This window comes from Musca vetustissima, unplaced genomic scaffold (genome assembly GCF_032173495.1).
Source record: "Musca vetustissima isolate MV318-11 ecotype Yass unplaced genomic scaffold, APGP_CSIRO_Mvet_v1 utg17722, whole genome shotgun sequence".
NCBI lineage: Eukaryota > Metazoa > Arthropoda > Insecta > Diptera > Muscidae > Musca > Musca vetustissima.
In genome coordinates this window covers 43,620-57,484 of record NW_026880099.1, presented here as the reverse complement: position 1 = coordinate 57,484, position 13,865 = coordinate 43,620, and the positions used below count along the sequence as shown (strand labels likewise).

General features: G+C 34.1%; 1 protein-coding gene across 1 annotated transcript in view; it reads right to left on the bottom strand.

The window, feature by feature from the left end:
* LOC133325479 (protein couch potato) overlaps positions 1–12,823 on the bottom strand; it is a gene marked incomplete at its 5' end in the record, with an annotated part of 187,618 nt that extends 174,795 nt beyond the window's left edge. Inside the window, 1 exon segment of the mRNA XM_061534223.1 lies at positions 11,576–12,823. Coding sequence (XP_061390207.1) covers positions 11,576–12,823 — 1,248 coding nt within the window.
* Positions 12,824–13,865: the final 1,042 nt, after the last annotated feature.

Sequence of the window (13,865 nt, the reverse complement as noted above, 5' to 3'; positions counted from 1 at the left end):
AAGATGATGACCACGATAAGTGGACACACACACAAAGACATTCACTTTTGGACACACATACACATTCACTTTTGGACATACATAAAGAGAAAGGAATGTTGTACAGTATTTCAAAAACGGAAAGTGTTGAATATTTGTGGTATTGGATGGATGAATTTTGTATAATTTTAATGGAAGGGTATGGTGAAGGACTCATGAATCCTGCAAGAGAAAGAAGAAGAGTAAGACAAGGTTTTCCATGGGAGTGAAAATATTGTGGTATTCTTTGCCAATTAGTTTTGTAAAGATCTATCTCGAAGGAGTAAATTTTTAAAAACTTTTTCCCAATCAATTCGTAGAATAAAATCCAAAGCTTTGACGGCAAATGTTATCCTGTTGGTATTCCGTTACCTTTCTTCCCTTGTCAAATATCCAACCTATTTTTCGGACATATCTTTCTTTTCAAATGCCCAGAACGCTTAACACATTTATTTTCCACTGTGAGCTCTTTTTCCGTTTTTTTGTGTTTGGTTACATTCAAGTGTCATTTAAGTAGAAATTACTTCCGAGAATTGTGCATGTCCTCCTTAGAAGGTCAAAAGTCAGTTTGGACAGCAGATAGTCAGATAGAGAAAGAGAATGACATCAACCAATAGTAATTCAGGCAGAACATTAGTGCTGTTTGTCGACCATTGCAACAAAAAAGCTTTTAAAGCAGAATAGTTGTTGTTGTCTTTTGTACAAAAAAAAAAGATATAGAAATGCAAAATACCACAGTAAATATTGAAGGACATTTACTGGTTGAGTACCATTAGCTTAGATGCCGGACAAAATAGAAAAAACACAATTTAGCAGAAAATTACCTTTGAAATAAGAGCTGAACATGCACAGATTTAGAAAAAAAATTAGTTTTAGCAAATTGCATTGAAAATACAAGCAGGAAAAATTAAGAAGTGCGGATTTTTTTTAAAGATTTACAAGGATTTACAGGACGACTATTTTTTAAGCACGTCTTTAAAAAATAGTCTTTAAAAAATAGTTTTTTGCATTGAAAATACAAGCAGGAAAAATTAAGAAGTGCGGATTTTTTTTAAAGATTTACAAGGATTTACAGGACGACTATTTTTTAAGCACGTCTTTAAAAAATAGTTTTATACCCTTCAACACACTGTGGTACAGGGTATTATGTCTTTGTTCATATGCTTGTAACAGGCAAAAGGAATCGTGATAGACACATGGTTCGTTTTGAGAATGAGCATAGAATCACTTTCTGAGTCGATTTAGTCGACGGGCCGACCATATGATACCCTACACAACTTCCACGAAAATCTGGTTCTATATTCTCTTGACCTTCACCGTGGGTTGAGTTGTTATGTTCGGCTTTCAATTGTGGCTTATAGATCGACTCGAAAAAACACAAAAAATTAAATTTTCGGTCCACTTTATCCCAATATTATTATCTGAATATCACCGAAAATTATAGGCGTTTTCCTTGATCATACCTGGATCCTCATGGAAAATTTCAAAGCGATTTTCGCCCTCTAGGGTGGTAATGGGTTACTAACTAAAATTTGAAAATAAGTGTAACTCCCACATCCGAGTACATATGACAATGTAATTGGTATCAATTTGAATTGGTATCAATTATCAAAACAGGCATGCCTATTCTTTTGCCCTTTTCCATGCAAAATTTCGCCATCTTTGGACCATAATTGCGGCCTCTGGATCGACCAGAAAACTAAAAAGATAAAAATTACGTATTTGGTCCCTTTCATCCCATAAATATTAACCGATCTTTACCAAAAACAATAGGGGTCTTCATTTGCCAGAACCCATCCTACATGCAACATTTCGTGGAGATTGGTCCATAAATGTGGCCTGTATCGTGTTTACAAATTATAATGGGCAGACGGACGGACGGACACACATGTCTAGATCGACTCAGCTAGTCGAGATATGATGATCGGTATACTTGAAGCTGGCTCTAGGACCAATATTTCGCGGCGTAACAAACTCTTGGGGCTGCACAAAGCGATAATACCCTGACAACATAGTTGTGTAGGGTATAACAAAGTATAGGTCGCATTGAAATTGGGAAAAATCGGTGCAGATTTAGATATAGCTCCAATATATATTTTCGTCCGATTCAAGGTAAATTGGGCATCAATGTTCCTATATATCTTTCGATTTGCACGAAATTTGGCATAGAGTACTGAATTGAGTCCAGCATGACGTGTGAGAAGTTTCGGGAAATCGGGTCAGATTTAGATATAGCTCCGATATATGTTTTCGTCCGATTTAAGGTAAAGGGGGCATCAAAGTTCCTACATATCTTTCGATTTGCACGAAATTTGGCATAGAGTACTGAATTACGTCCAGAATAATATGTGCCAAGTTTCGAGAAAATCGGTTCAGATTTAGATATAGCTCCTATACATAGTTTTATGTAAATGGTGCACCAAAGCCCCATATATCTTTGGATTTGCACGAAATTTGGCATAGGGTACTGAATTAGTTCCAGAATTATGTGGGCTAAGTTTCGTGAAAATCGGTTCAGATTTAAATATAGCTCCCATATATAGTTTCGTCCGATTTTATGTAAATGGAGCACCAAAGTCCCTATATATCTTTCGATATGCACGAAATTTGGCATGGAGTACTGATATGAGTCTAGCAGGACGTGTGAGAAGTTTCGAGAAAATCGGTTCAGATTTGGATATAGCTCCAATATATATTTTCGTCAGATGTAAGGTAAATGGGGCATCAAAGTTCCTATATATCTTTCGATTTGCACGAAATTGAGCAGAGCTTGTGAAAATCGATTCAGATATAGATATAGCTACATTTATATATTTTGGTCCGATTTTAGGTAAATGGTGCACCAAAGCCACATATATCTTTCGATTTGCACGAAATTTGGCATAGGGTACTGAATTAGTTCCAGAATTATGTGTGCTAAGTTTCGTGAAAATCGGTTCAGATTTAGATATAGCTCCCATATATAGTGTCGTCCGATTTAAGGTAAAGGGGGCACCAAAGTCCCTATATATCTTTCGATTTGCACGAAATTTGGCAGATCTTACTTAATTTTGTCTAGAATGATATATGCTAAGTTTCGAGGAAATCGGGTTAGATTTAGATATAACTCCAATATATATTTTAGTCCGATTTAAGATAAATGTGGCAACATAATCCCTATACGTCGGACACATATGTAGAATATACTCAAAGTGGTGAAGCGTATAGTCGACCCCGTCCGACTTTACTACTTCCCTTACTGTTTTTTTTTTTGTAATTATTTAAAATTAATACTTTGTTAAGTCTCTGTTATGATTGTATTTTTGAAATATTTTAACATTTCCCTATTCCCCCTAATTTCTAGCAACTGCCATCCTGACTCATTTAAAACCAGAAGTTTGTTTAAAGTTCTTTTCCTTTTTGTAGTAAAACTGTTATTTATAATATCGACCAACAAAAAAGATTCAGTTGTTGTTGTTTTTTGTTTCTGTCAAACTGTTAGCCAGAGTTTGCCATTCTTTATTTATTTTCATGGCGTTTTTCTCTCTCTTATACTACTACTGCTGCTGCTGTCAACCATTCTCTATTGTTTTATGGCTTTCTATGTAAGTGGGCTTCTCCTGGGTGTTTAAAGAAAAAAATAAATAAACCTAACCTTTTGTGTTTTGTGTGTTTTTTTTTTTTTTTTTTGTATAAAAAGTTATACTCTTTGTTTTTGTTTTTACTTGGCATCGCCATGGTCACTGAGTTCTTTTTTTTTTTGTAAAAAAGTTTTCCTTTCATTGTCACTATTTTCTTTTTTGTGAGTGACACACCGAATATTGTTAGGAGGAAAATAGTGAAGAATAGAAAATAAAAAGAGTGAAGGAAAGTAAAGTTTTCTTTACGTTTTGAACTTTTGCTAATAATAAATGATGACAAACGTTTAAGCATTTGTTTGACTTGGTGTGAATTAAGATATAACGCCACCTATTTTATTTCAAAGTTCATAATATATATTTTTTTAATGGAAAATTTTATATATTGGGTATTAGGTGCGTCATAGCTTGTTATGACATCCTTTAATTTTTATTGTTTTTAAATTTTCTTTTCCTTTCTTTGTTTGTCCTTGTTTTGGAAAGTTCTCATTTCCTTCATTTTTTACCCATTTATATTCTTCTGTTTTTTCGTGGTCGTCGCCTTCGTCATACCACGCCGCTGCAAAAGAAACATGTCAGGTTATCAAACAAACGTCATCATATTATGACGCCAAATGTAGCAGTTGTTGTCTGAATCCAAGACGCACAATTGAGGAAAAAAGACAACTCCGGCTGTGTCTTTGTCACAAACATTGTATGACATAAGTAGATTGCAGCTGAATTTGTCACATGCGTAACATTTACTAATCAAAAGAAAATGGAAAACTCAATGGATGTTATGATAATGGCGCCCAACGTGTGATGAATGCAATTGAAACCATACAAAAAGGGATTTTGAGAGATTGAAATACACATTTTTTTAAGAATGATATTAAAGGATATCTTAAGTGGAAGAATGGATTTTAATAAGACTGATTTAAGGACCAATGTAACCTTAAAAAATTACATTTTTTGTTCAAGGAAAAAAATTCTATAAATTTTAAAAGAATTTATTTTTTAAATTCATTCCTGCTTTTTCTGTCCAGAAAATTTCTTCATACACATATCCCTATTTGAATATGATTTCGTTAAGTTTCCGTATGATAATGTAAAACGAAAAGAAGCCCTCACGAAATTCCGCACATTATGAACATTGACGTCGTCAGACAGGAAAAAAGCGCAAAGGAAGCAGACTTTACTTGGGTTGGTTGTAGGAGATATAAAAATACATATTACACATGTTTTAAAAGAAAAAAAAAAGACAATGACTTATTTCGAAAGAAATGCAAGGAAGTATGGAGAAAAATGAAAAAAAAATCTCTCACATACAATAAAGAAGTTATCATCTGACAACTGTTTAAAATAACAGCAGACTTTATTTTAAGTGGCATGTTAAATAACAAAAAATTACATGGAGATTTGTTTCTATGCCTTTTTAGGGCGAAGGATCATTCATGTAAATGTTTTTTTTTATTAATTTCTCTTTCGAGATGGGCTACATGATCGGAGTTGCAATGAAAAGGAAAGCCAGAGAGATACTGCGAAATTGCATCTACGAATTAACTTCAGCCGTGTCAAGGTTCGAACATTTGGCATCACACCAGTCCGTCACTACAAGAAAAATCTGCTCTGAAAAGGAATGTTCTGGTGTGATGCCAAATGTCTGAACCTTGACACGGTTGAATTTAATTCGTAGATGAAATTTCGCAACAATAGTCGACATATATACAATTTATCTAGTAAAGACATTTGTAAGCCACATTCCCCAATATGCCTGATGAGCCGCTTAACCAACGGCGAAACGCGTCGCATAGTGGTGGGAATGTAGTATCTCTCTGGCTTTCCTTTTCATTGCAACTCCGATCGTGTAGCTCATCTCGTAAGAGAAATTAATAAAAAATACATTGTTTGAGGGCTAAAGTAATCAAAAATATTAATGTTATAGTAAAAGGAACCTACGAACTCCTGAAAGTAGGCACTACTTTTTGAAGAAATTTCAAATACTTTTTTGTTAATAAAACAAGTAGTGAAAAACATTTTAGCCACATTTTTGGCGTGAATATTTACATTAAATATTGAACATTTTAATACCTTGATTAATTATATATTAATTATATCCCTAAAAGTATGCTAGCAATTTAGTCAAAATTAAAATTTTTAGTCCTTGTTTTTGGAATTTGTTTCAATATTGAATATTCTCAACACACCTGAAATAAATATTTCAATATAGACAATAAATACGCAGAGGACGTAGGCAAAATAAACTTAGGGTGTCCTAAAAGTATGCACTAATTTTTGAAGAAATTTCTAAAAAATATTTTTTTTATACTGCAAAATAGTGGAAAACATCTTATCCAATTTTTTGCGTGAATATTTACATTAAATATTAAAAATGTTAACACTATAAGCTTAATATTTAGTACATTAATTATACCCCTAAAAGTATGCTAGCAATTTGATATTTTTAGTCAATTTAAAATTCTAATCAAATTAAATAAACCTGAAATAAATATTTAAATATCAAATCCTAAAAGTAGGTAGGCAAAATGAACTTGGGGGCTCCTAAAAGTATGCACTAATTTTTGAAGAAATTTATAACAATATTTTTTTAAGTAGTGTTGGCGGGTTATTTGGGATACCATTTGTATTTTGTTTTTGCAAAATAGTTAGGCTTAATCCCAGTTTGTTGTTTTTACAAAAAAAACAACTATTTATTAGTGGGGAATGTATGGCATTGTCCGCCGAGGGGTAAGGCAGGGAAGACTATAGTTTCGGATCTCGCCACTGATCCTCATCAGTTCCCTTAGTTTTTTGTTGGGATATTCTCCCCAGAAGCTATTAATAGCTTCTTTACAAAAACTATTTTGCAAAAACAAAATACAAATGGTATCCCAAATAACCCGCCAACACTACTGAAATTGTAGACGAGGCACGGTCATACTGTTTGGTTTATTGCTTTAACTAGCAATACCAACAACAACGTTATGTGCATTCGTCACAAAGTGACCACACATAGCAGTGGGAAATGTAATGTAGTTGTCTGTAAATGCCTTGTTGACCACGAAGTCAGGCGCCAACGAAACGAACTTCTCATTGAGGTCTTATCGCTGGTAACGTAAGAACTTCGAATTGTCACAAGAGACATTTGGGTTTGAAAGGTTTTTTTGTAAAGAAGCTATTAATAGCTTCTGGGGAGAATATCCCAACAAAAAACTAAGGGAACTGATGAGGATCAGTGGCGAGATCCGAAACTATAGTCTTCCCTGCCTTACCCCTCGGCGGACAATGCCATACATTCCCCACTAATATTTTTTTAAACTGAAAAATAGTGGAAAACATCTTAGCCAAATTTTTTGCGTGAATATTTACATTAAATATTAAAAATGTTAACACCATAAGCTTAGTATTTAATATAGTTATTATAACCCTAAAAGTATGCTAGAAATTTAATCAAAATTGATATGTGAAGTCCTTGTTCTTGGAATTTGTCTCAATTACATTTTTTTGTATAATTAATTAACTAAAGCATACTTTTAGGCATTGTATTTTACCTTCAGCAGGTTTGCATACTTTTTTTAATTTTATATAAATACAATTATCCATACGTGGGATTGAGGAAAATTGTATTTCCCTTGCAAAAAAATAATTAAATAAAATAATTTGAGAGCTCTTGAGATTTTCCTCCAGGAGGAGGTATAGAAAAATGTTGGTTTAAGAAATATTAAAAATGCTACCACTAGAAGCTTGATATTTTATATATTAATTGAGGAAAATTTTATTTCAGTTACAAAAAAAAACAACTTTGGAAAATACTTTTAGAGCTCCTTAAAATAGGCTTTAATTCTTAAATATTTCAATAAATGCCTAACAGTATTTTTTTGGATTTTTTAGTAAATTATTTTGCGCTCTGTTCTCATTTGGTATTCGAAAATTGCATTGATCTAATATTTATACAAGTGACGTTATTTAATAATTGAACCCCTAAAAGTATGCTAACAATTTAATTAATATTTTGAACATTTAGTCCTTGTATCTGGGATTTCCCTCAATTCAACTGATTGTCTAATTCATTATTTGTTAGCACCCCAAAAATCAGTTCCAGCTCCATCTAGTTAAATATCAGCAATCTAAAGCATACTTCTAGGCAAAGAATTTTTTACTATCCTTTGTATACTTTTTTAGGAAATTGTTATAAATACAATTATCAATTCATAGAATTTTTTGTTGTTGTGGTGAGTAAAACTTTATTTCCTTTTTTGCAAAAAATAAAAACTGGAATCCATTTAACACAACTTCATTTTGATGTCCCACTGCTGCAGTCCCCAGACCCATTTGATATTCAATAATAGTAGTGGCACCAGTAGGTTAGCACTTTGACATGTTTTCTTATTTTACATAGTTGTGAAATATTGAATTCGTTTACTTTTTTGTTGCTTTGGATATTTCGAATAGAGTCAGGCCTTGTCTTGAAAATTTATTCATTTTTTATACATCACTTGCTGTTGAAATATTTTTTTTTTTTTGCAAAGAACACATGGCCTTAGCAGCAGTACCAGCAGCATAAAACGTTTGTGGTTCTTGCCTTAAGATAGATTTCCCATAACTATTACAAAAGAAATCCCATAGCAATAAAAGGTGACAAACTAAATAAAACATGACTTGTGCAGAGAATGATGATGGAGGGGAATACCAGCTGTAGGAGGCGGTGGAGGAACAGCAGTGGAATTGGGGGCTGTCACCAATTGTAGGAGTCTGTGTGTAGTTCATCGTTAGTGAACATATTTACCCTGGTGTATGTGGCTGGGAAATGTGGTGTGGTTTCAAAACTAAATTATCAAGCATACTTTTAGGGAGAGCAACGGGGAAATCTTCTTCTGGTGTTAAATGTAAATATAAAAGTTGTTGTTTTTTTCTTGAAGACGGTAAAACTTATAAATGTTACAGACAAGATATGTTGTTATTTGGGTGAAATAAAATTTAAAGCATACTTTTGGGATTGGTGCTTTTTTTCTTGAAAAGGAAACAGACGTTACGTTTTTAAAAGCTTTATCAACATCCGTTGCTTCAGAAGAGTGTGTGCGCATGGAACGCATGCATATTAAACTAAACTGTTTGTCATCGCAATTCCCAAGTGGCTGTTAGGAATGTTGGGAGGGTTTTATTTTTTATGAAAATATCAACAAAAACGGGAATTATGTTAAAAGTGTTTCTTGTCACATGGTTGTTAATTTAAAAATAAATAATGAACAAATTCGATATTGGTTCCCGAAAAGTATGCTACTAAATTAAGAAGCTCCTAAAAGTATACTTTAAAACTTAAAAAAATTAACTTTTAATAAACAATGTCGAAATAGATATTTGAAAAAGTATACATCAAAAACACAGAGTATATTTAATGGCTTCCTGTAGTCCTTTCAATACCTAAAAGTATGCCTTACATTTCGAATTTGTTTTTGTTTTGTATAGCAAAAAATTAAGGCAAAGAAAAATGCAATTATTAAATATTTCAATCCCATATTTCATCCCAAACAGACCACATTGTGCATCGAAAACCGGCTTTCAACACCTAAAAGTATGCTCTCAAACTTTTCAATTGTGTAAGATTGTTTTTGTATTTTTCTTTAACGATGATAAAACTATTTCAAATTCGATTTCAATTTCTTATTATTTTCCTTAAATTTCCCCGATAGTGAAACCAATATTAATTTGGGAATTCCTCCTCTAAGTCACATTTCAGAACCACTATTAAAGTTCACCCCCTCTCTCCTTTATTTTAATCCAAAAATTTTTTTAAAACTCCCTCGAAGGAATCCCCCCACAAATTCTTTAAAAGTTCCGCAAAACAACAAACTTCTAAATTTGTTCGACAATGAACGGAAATAATTTATTTGTACCCAAGCCGATAGATTTTATGGTCAAATGAACTTGAAATCAAAGTAAAAGGATAATAGGAAGGATTTCCAACCCCCCCATTAATAACCGGCATAAGAAGAAGTTTTACAAACTGAAGATGTTGAATTTACCGGAACAAAATTTGTTATAAATTCCAAGATTGGTGGAATTAATTGGTCGGTGGTTAGGTTGGATGAATTTTTAAAGGATGTGATGGAGTTGGATGGGGGGGAGGAGTGGGATACGCTTAGGAAATAAAGAAAATCAATGAAAACTTCCGTTTAAAGTTGAGTTGAGGTTAATGCCAGTCGCTAATTGGGGTAAGTTTGCAACAGCTAGGAGAGTAGGACTTGGAAATGTCAAGTTTTTTGAGCATCAGGTCATTTGAGGCCTTGTTAAAAAATAAAAGGCAGTGGAGTTCCTTTAAAGTGGCTTCGAAAAATGTAGGAAGATTTTAAACAAAACAGGATATGCCAGTGTCCAACTGGGGCAATTCGTGCAAGGTTGTAACAACTAAGAAAGTGGGACAAGTTACAGAGGTCATGTTTGTACACGTCACTAAGGGTATCTTTAAAAAAATGGAAGGCAGTGGAATTCATTTAAGGCGACTTAGAAAAATTCAGGAACATATAAAAATTGGTAGCTAAATCGGTTAATTCGAGGAGAATAGAGCACTTTTAAGAGTTCAAGTTGCTGGTAATCAGGTTAGGAACCTGATTAGGTCCTAGTTGCAAATACAAAGCAATACAAATCCCTTAGTAAAAATTAAAAATATATTTTTTTATTTAAAAGCCTACATTTTTGGTTTAGGATAAAACCATTGCATACTTTTAGGCTTAAAAATTAAATTTCGAGTGTTAATGTTGTTGTTATTCAGTTTTCTAAGGACCTCATAGCAAATAGAATTCCAGTGGAATTCCCTTAGAAAGAATTAAAAAAATATTTTTTATTTAACAATCTAATTTATTGGTTTAGGATAACACCAATGCATACTTTTAGGCATAACAAATATATACATTCGATTACAGGAATTTTGACTCTTTCCCATCTTATGTGCGATTTGCAGAATATATTTTTTTAGCGGATTAAGAATTTGTACTTTATATAGCATACTTTTTGGCTTACCCCAAAAAGAAAAACAGTGCCTACTTTTAGGACGTTAAAAATAATTATAAAACATACCGGTCAAATTTCCAACTGAATTGAGGATTTTTTTTAAATAATATTATTTTTCCACAACTAAAATTATAATTCTGTATGATAAGGGGTTGAATAGACCGTTAATACTTAATTTTAGGCGTTTGGCGGATTGAGAAATTTATTAGTAATTTATATGGCCTACTTTTTGGCATACTGCAGAAAAAAATTATTGCCTACTTTTGGGACCTTAAAATAATTATAAGACATATTGGTCAATTTTGCAACTGAATTGGATATCTTTTAAATGGAATTATTATCCCACCATTAATACTTCATCTTAGGGGGGGTGATGTGAAGGAAAGATTTGTTCCTCATAAAATTTCACTATAGGTCTCTAAGCTAAATTAAGCGCTATATATAACGCATATCAAGAAAATATAGATCAAAATTTAAGATTTTGAAAAGCATTTATCGAAATTGGAGTTTTTTTGTTATTTTTCAAATTAGTACCATTTGACCTATTATTTCAAACTTTAAGGTGGTAGTGTCAATGGAAAAAATCTTCTATATAAAATTTTATTATAGGTCTCCGTATAAAAGAAATCCGTAGGTATAATATCTAGCAATAAAAAGTGGTCACTGGTCACAGAATTCCCTTAGAAAAATTTAAAAATATTTCTTTAAGTAAAGTCTACTTTTTGGCTTAGGATAAACCATTGCATACTTTTAGGCTTACCAAATCCATACATTCTATTACAAAAATTGTGACACTACCCATTTAATGTGCGGGTTGTAGAATATATTTCCTTTGAGGAATTGAAATTATAATTTGTATTTTTTTATGTAGCCTACTTTTTGGCTAACCGCAGCAAAAAAACACATTATTGCCTACTTTTAGGCCCTTAATATTAGTCTTATATTCCACTTACCTCTTCTTCATTGCTTGCTGTATTTACGGAATCCATGCTTTGTGATAATCCTAATGGTGCCAATGCCATTTGATTTTCCATTGTTGTTGTTCCTGCTGCTGCTGCTGTTGTAGTGGTGTTGGTGGTTGTGTTAGCGTTCACTGTTGTTGTCGACGAAGTTGTCGTATTCTCACCGGCCAATGAAGTGGCAGCGGCCGTTGCTACGGCTGTTGGTGTGGGTGTGGTGGTGCTCGATGAAGATGCCGATGTATTGGAGTCGTTGGAATGTAATGAAGTATTAACGGTTAATGCTGTATTTGCTGCCGAGGTATAGACTAAGTTGTTGTTGCTGCTGTTGTTGCTATTGGGTGATGTACAAGCTGAGGAGGTGTTGGTAGAGCTGGTAACGGTTTGGTGTTGTTGGTTTGTGTTGCTGTTGGTGTTGTTAGGTGTTGTCACCGCAATCAGTTGTTGTTGTTGATGATGATTACTGCTGCTGTTTGTGTTGTTGTTGTTGCTACTGTTGTGATGATTGTGTTGATGATGATTGTTGTAGTGTCTCAATTGTTGTTGTTGCTGCTGTTGTTGTTGATGCTGCTGATAAATACTTTGCTGATGTTGATGTTGCAATACAAAATGTTGCTGATGTGCAGCAGCAGCTGCAGCCGCGGCAGCTGCAGCGACCTGTTGTTGTTGTTGTTGCTGCTGATGCTGTGTTGACAACGAATGTGCGGCAGCTCCCTGACCAAACTGCTGTTGATGATGATTCAAGAGGGCCGCAGCAGCAGCTGAATTCTGTATATGCTGATGGGCAGCAACGGCAGCGTTTATATTACGTTGATGTTGGGCAGCGGCCGCAGCTGCTGCAGCAGCCACTTGCTGTTGGGCGGTGTGATGTGAATGGGTGTGAGCGTTAATGGCAGCTGTTGCGGCCAATTGTGCAGCGGCAGCTGTATTATAGGCCAACTGGTGATGGTGATTGGCTTTCAGGGCAACGGCAGCGGTGGCTGGTGCAGTGGCGTATTGCAATTGGGGTGCTAATTGGGCGGCGGCGGCAGCAGCAACGACTGGATTACCGACGGCGCTATTGGCTGGTATTACCGAAACCGCGGCGGCACACTGTCGTTTGGGTGACAACACCTGTGGGGCACTCGCTGGCGTTTGCGGCAGCGTTGGCCTGCGTTTAATCGCAATCGACGAAATGGTGATGGCTTTTTCGTACACGTTTGTCTGGGGGGGAGTGATTTTGGGGCTGTTGTAGAGACACGTTTAAAGAAATGTTCGTCAGTGCTGCTGGATTTTTGCTGGTTGGCGGTGGCGGTAACGTTTCTTTAAATTGTGTTAACTACACACACACACACAAACGATTAATTGCGGTAGCCAATTTTTTGGTTGTTTGTTGTTTTTGGGTTTGTAATTGTTTTTATTTTACTTGTTTTGGTTGTATATTTTAGAGCGCTTAAGTTTCCGGTTTTTTGCTCGAAATGATTGTGTATTTTCTCTAGGACTTCTTTGTTGTTGTTTTTTTAATTACACACTTTGATCTGCAAAGAAATAAAAAAAATATATTTTAAATTAGTTTGTGGTTTTAAATTGATTTCTGAGGTTATTTCGATTGTTGCTAAAACTGAACAAGAAAAACCCATTTTTGGGGGGTGATGGTTGTATTATCAAGAAAATTATTTATGGACGTTATTTCGTAGTCCATCATGGGTGCCAAAAATGACCATCAGTTCCGCAATGCATGATTTTAGCGGGATGATATCAAGGCAAAAAATATTCTCTAGAAAATTCTACTATAGGTCGCCAAATAAATGAAATCGGTAGGTGTAATATATAGCAGAAATAAATTAATATCAATTTGGCCATGAAATTATTTAAGAAAAAATATTAGTCCTGTTTGGGCGCCATTTTTAAACTAATGTTGAATTGTTTTGTTTATTAAAAGTAATGACTTCAATATTTCTCTGCTTAAAGTAGCCTTCCACCATCATCTCTCTAAGAACATTCGATTGATCTGTGAAACTTTAAACGAATCGCCCTAGTTTCTTTGCTAATCACGCCCAAGGCAAAGCAATGAAAAATAGAATCAAACAAAACTGTTGATTCATTTTAGGGAATTCTCAGCATACTTTTACCCTTGCTCCCATGTTAGAACCAACAAATATTCGAAAGAAAAAACCTTCTAATTTTTATGAAATGCCAAAACCTCAAGCAAACCCCAATGACTCAACAAAAAACATTGGTAAAGCCATTAGATCATTGAAAGGAAGAGGTGGAACTTTAAAATATTTCTTCTTTTCCAAAAAAG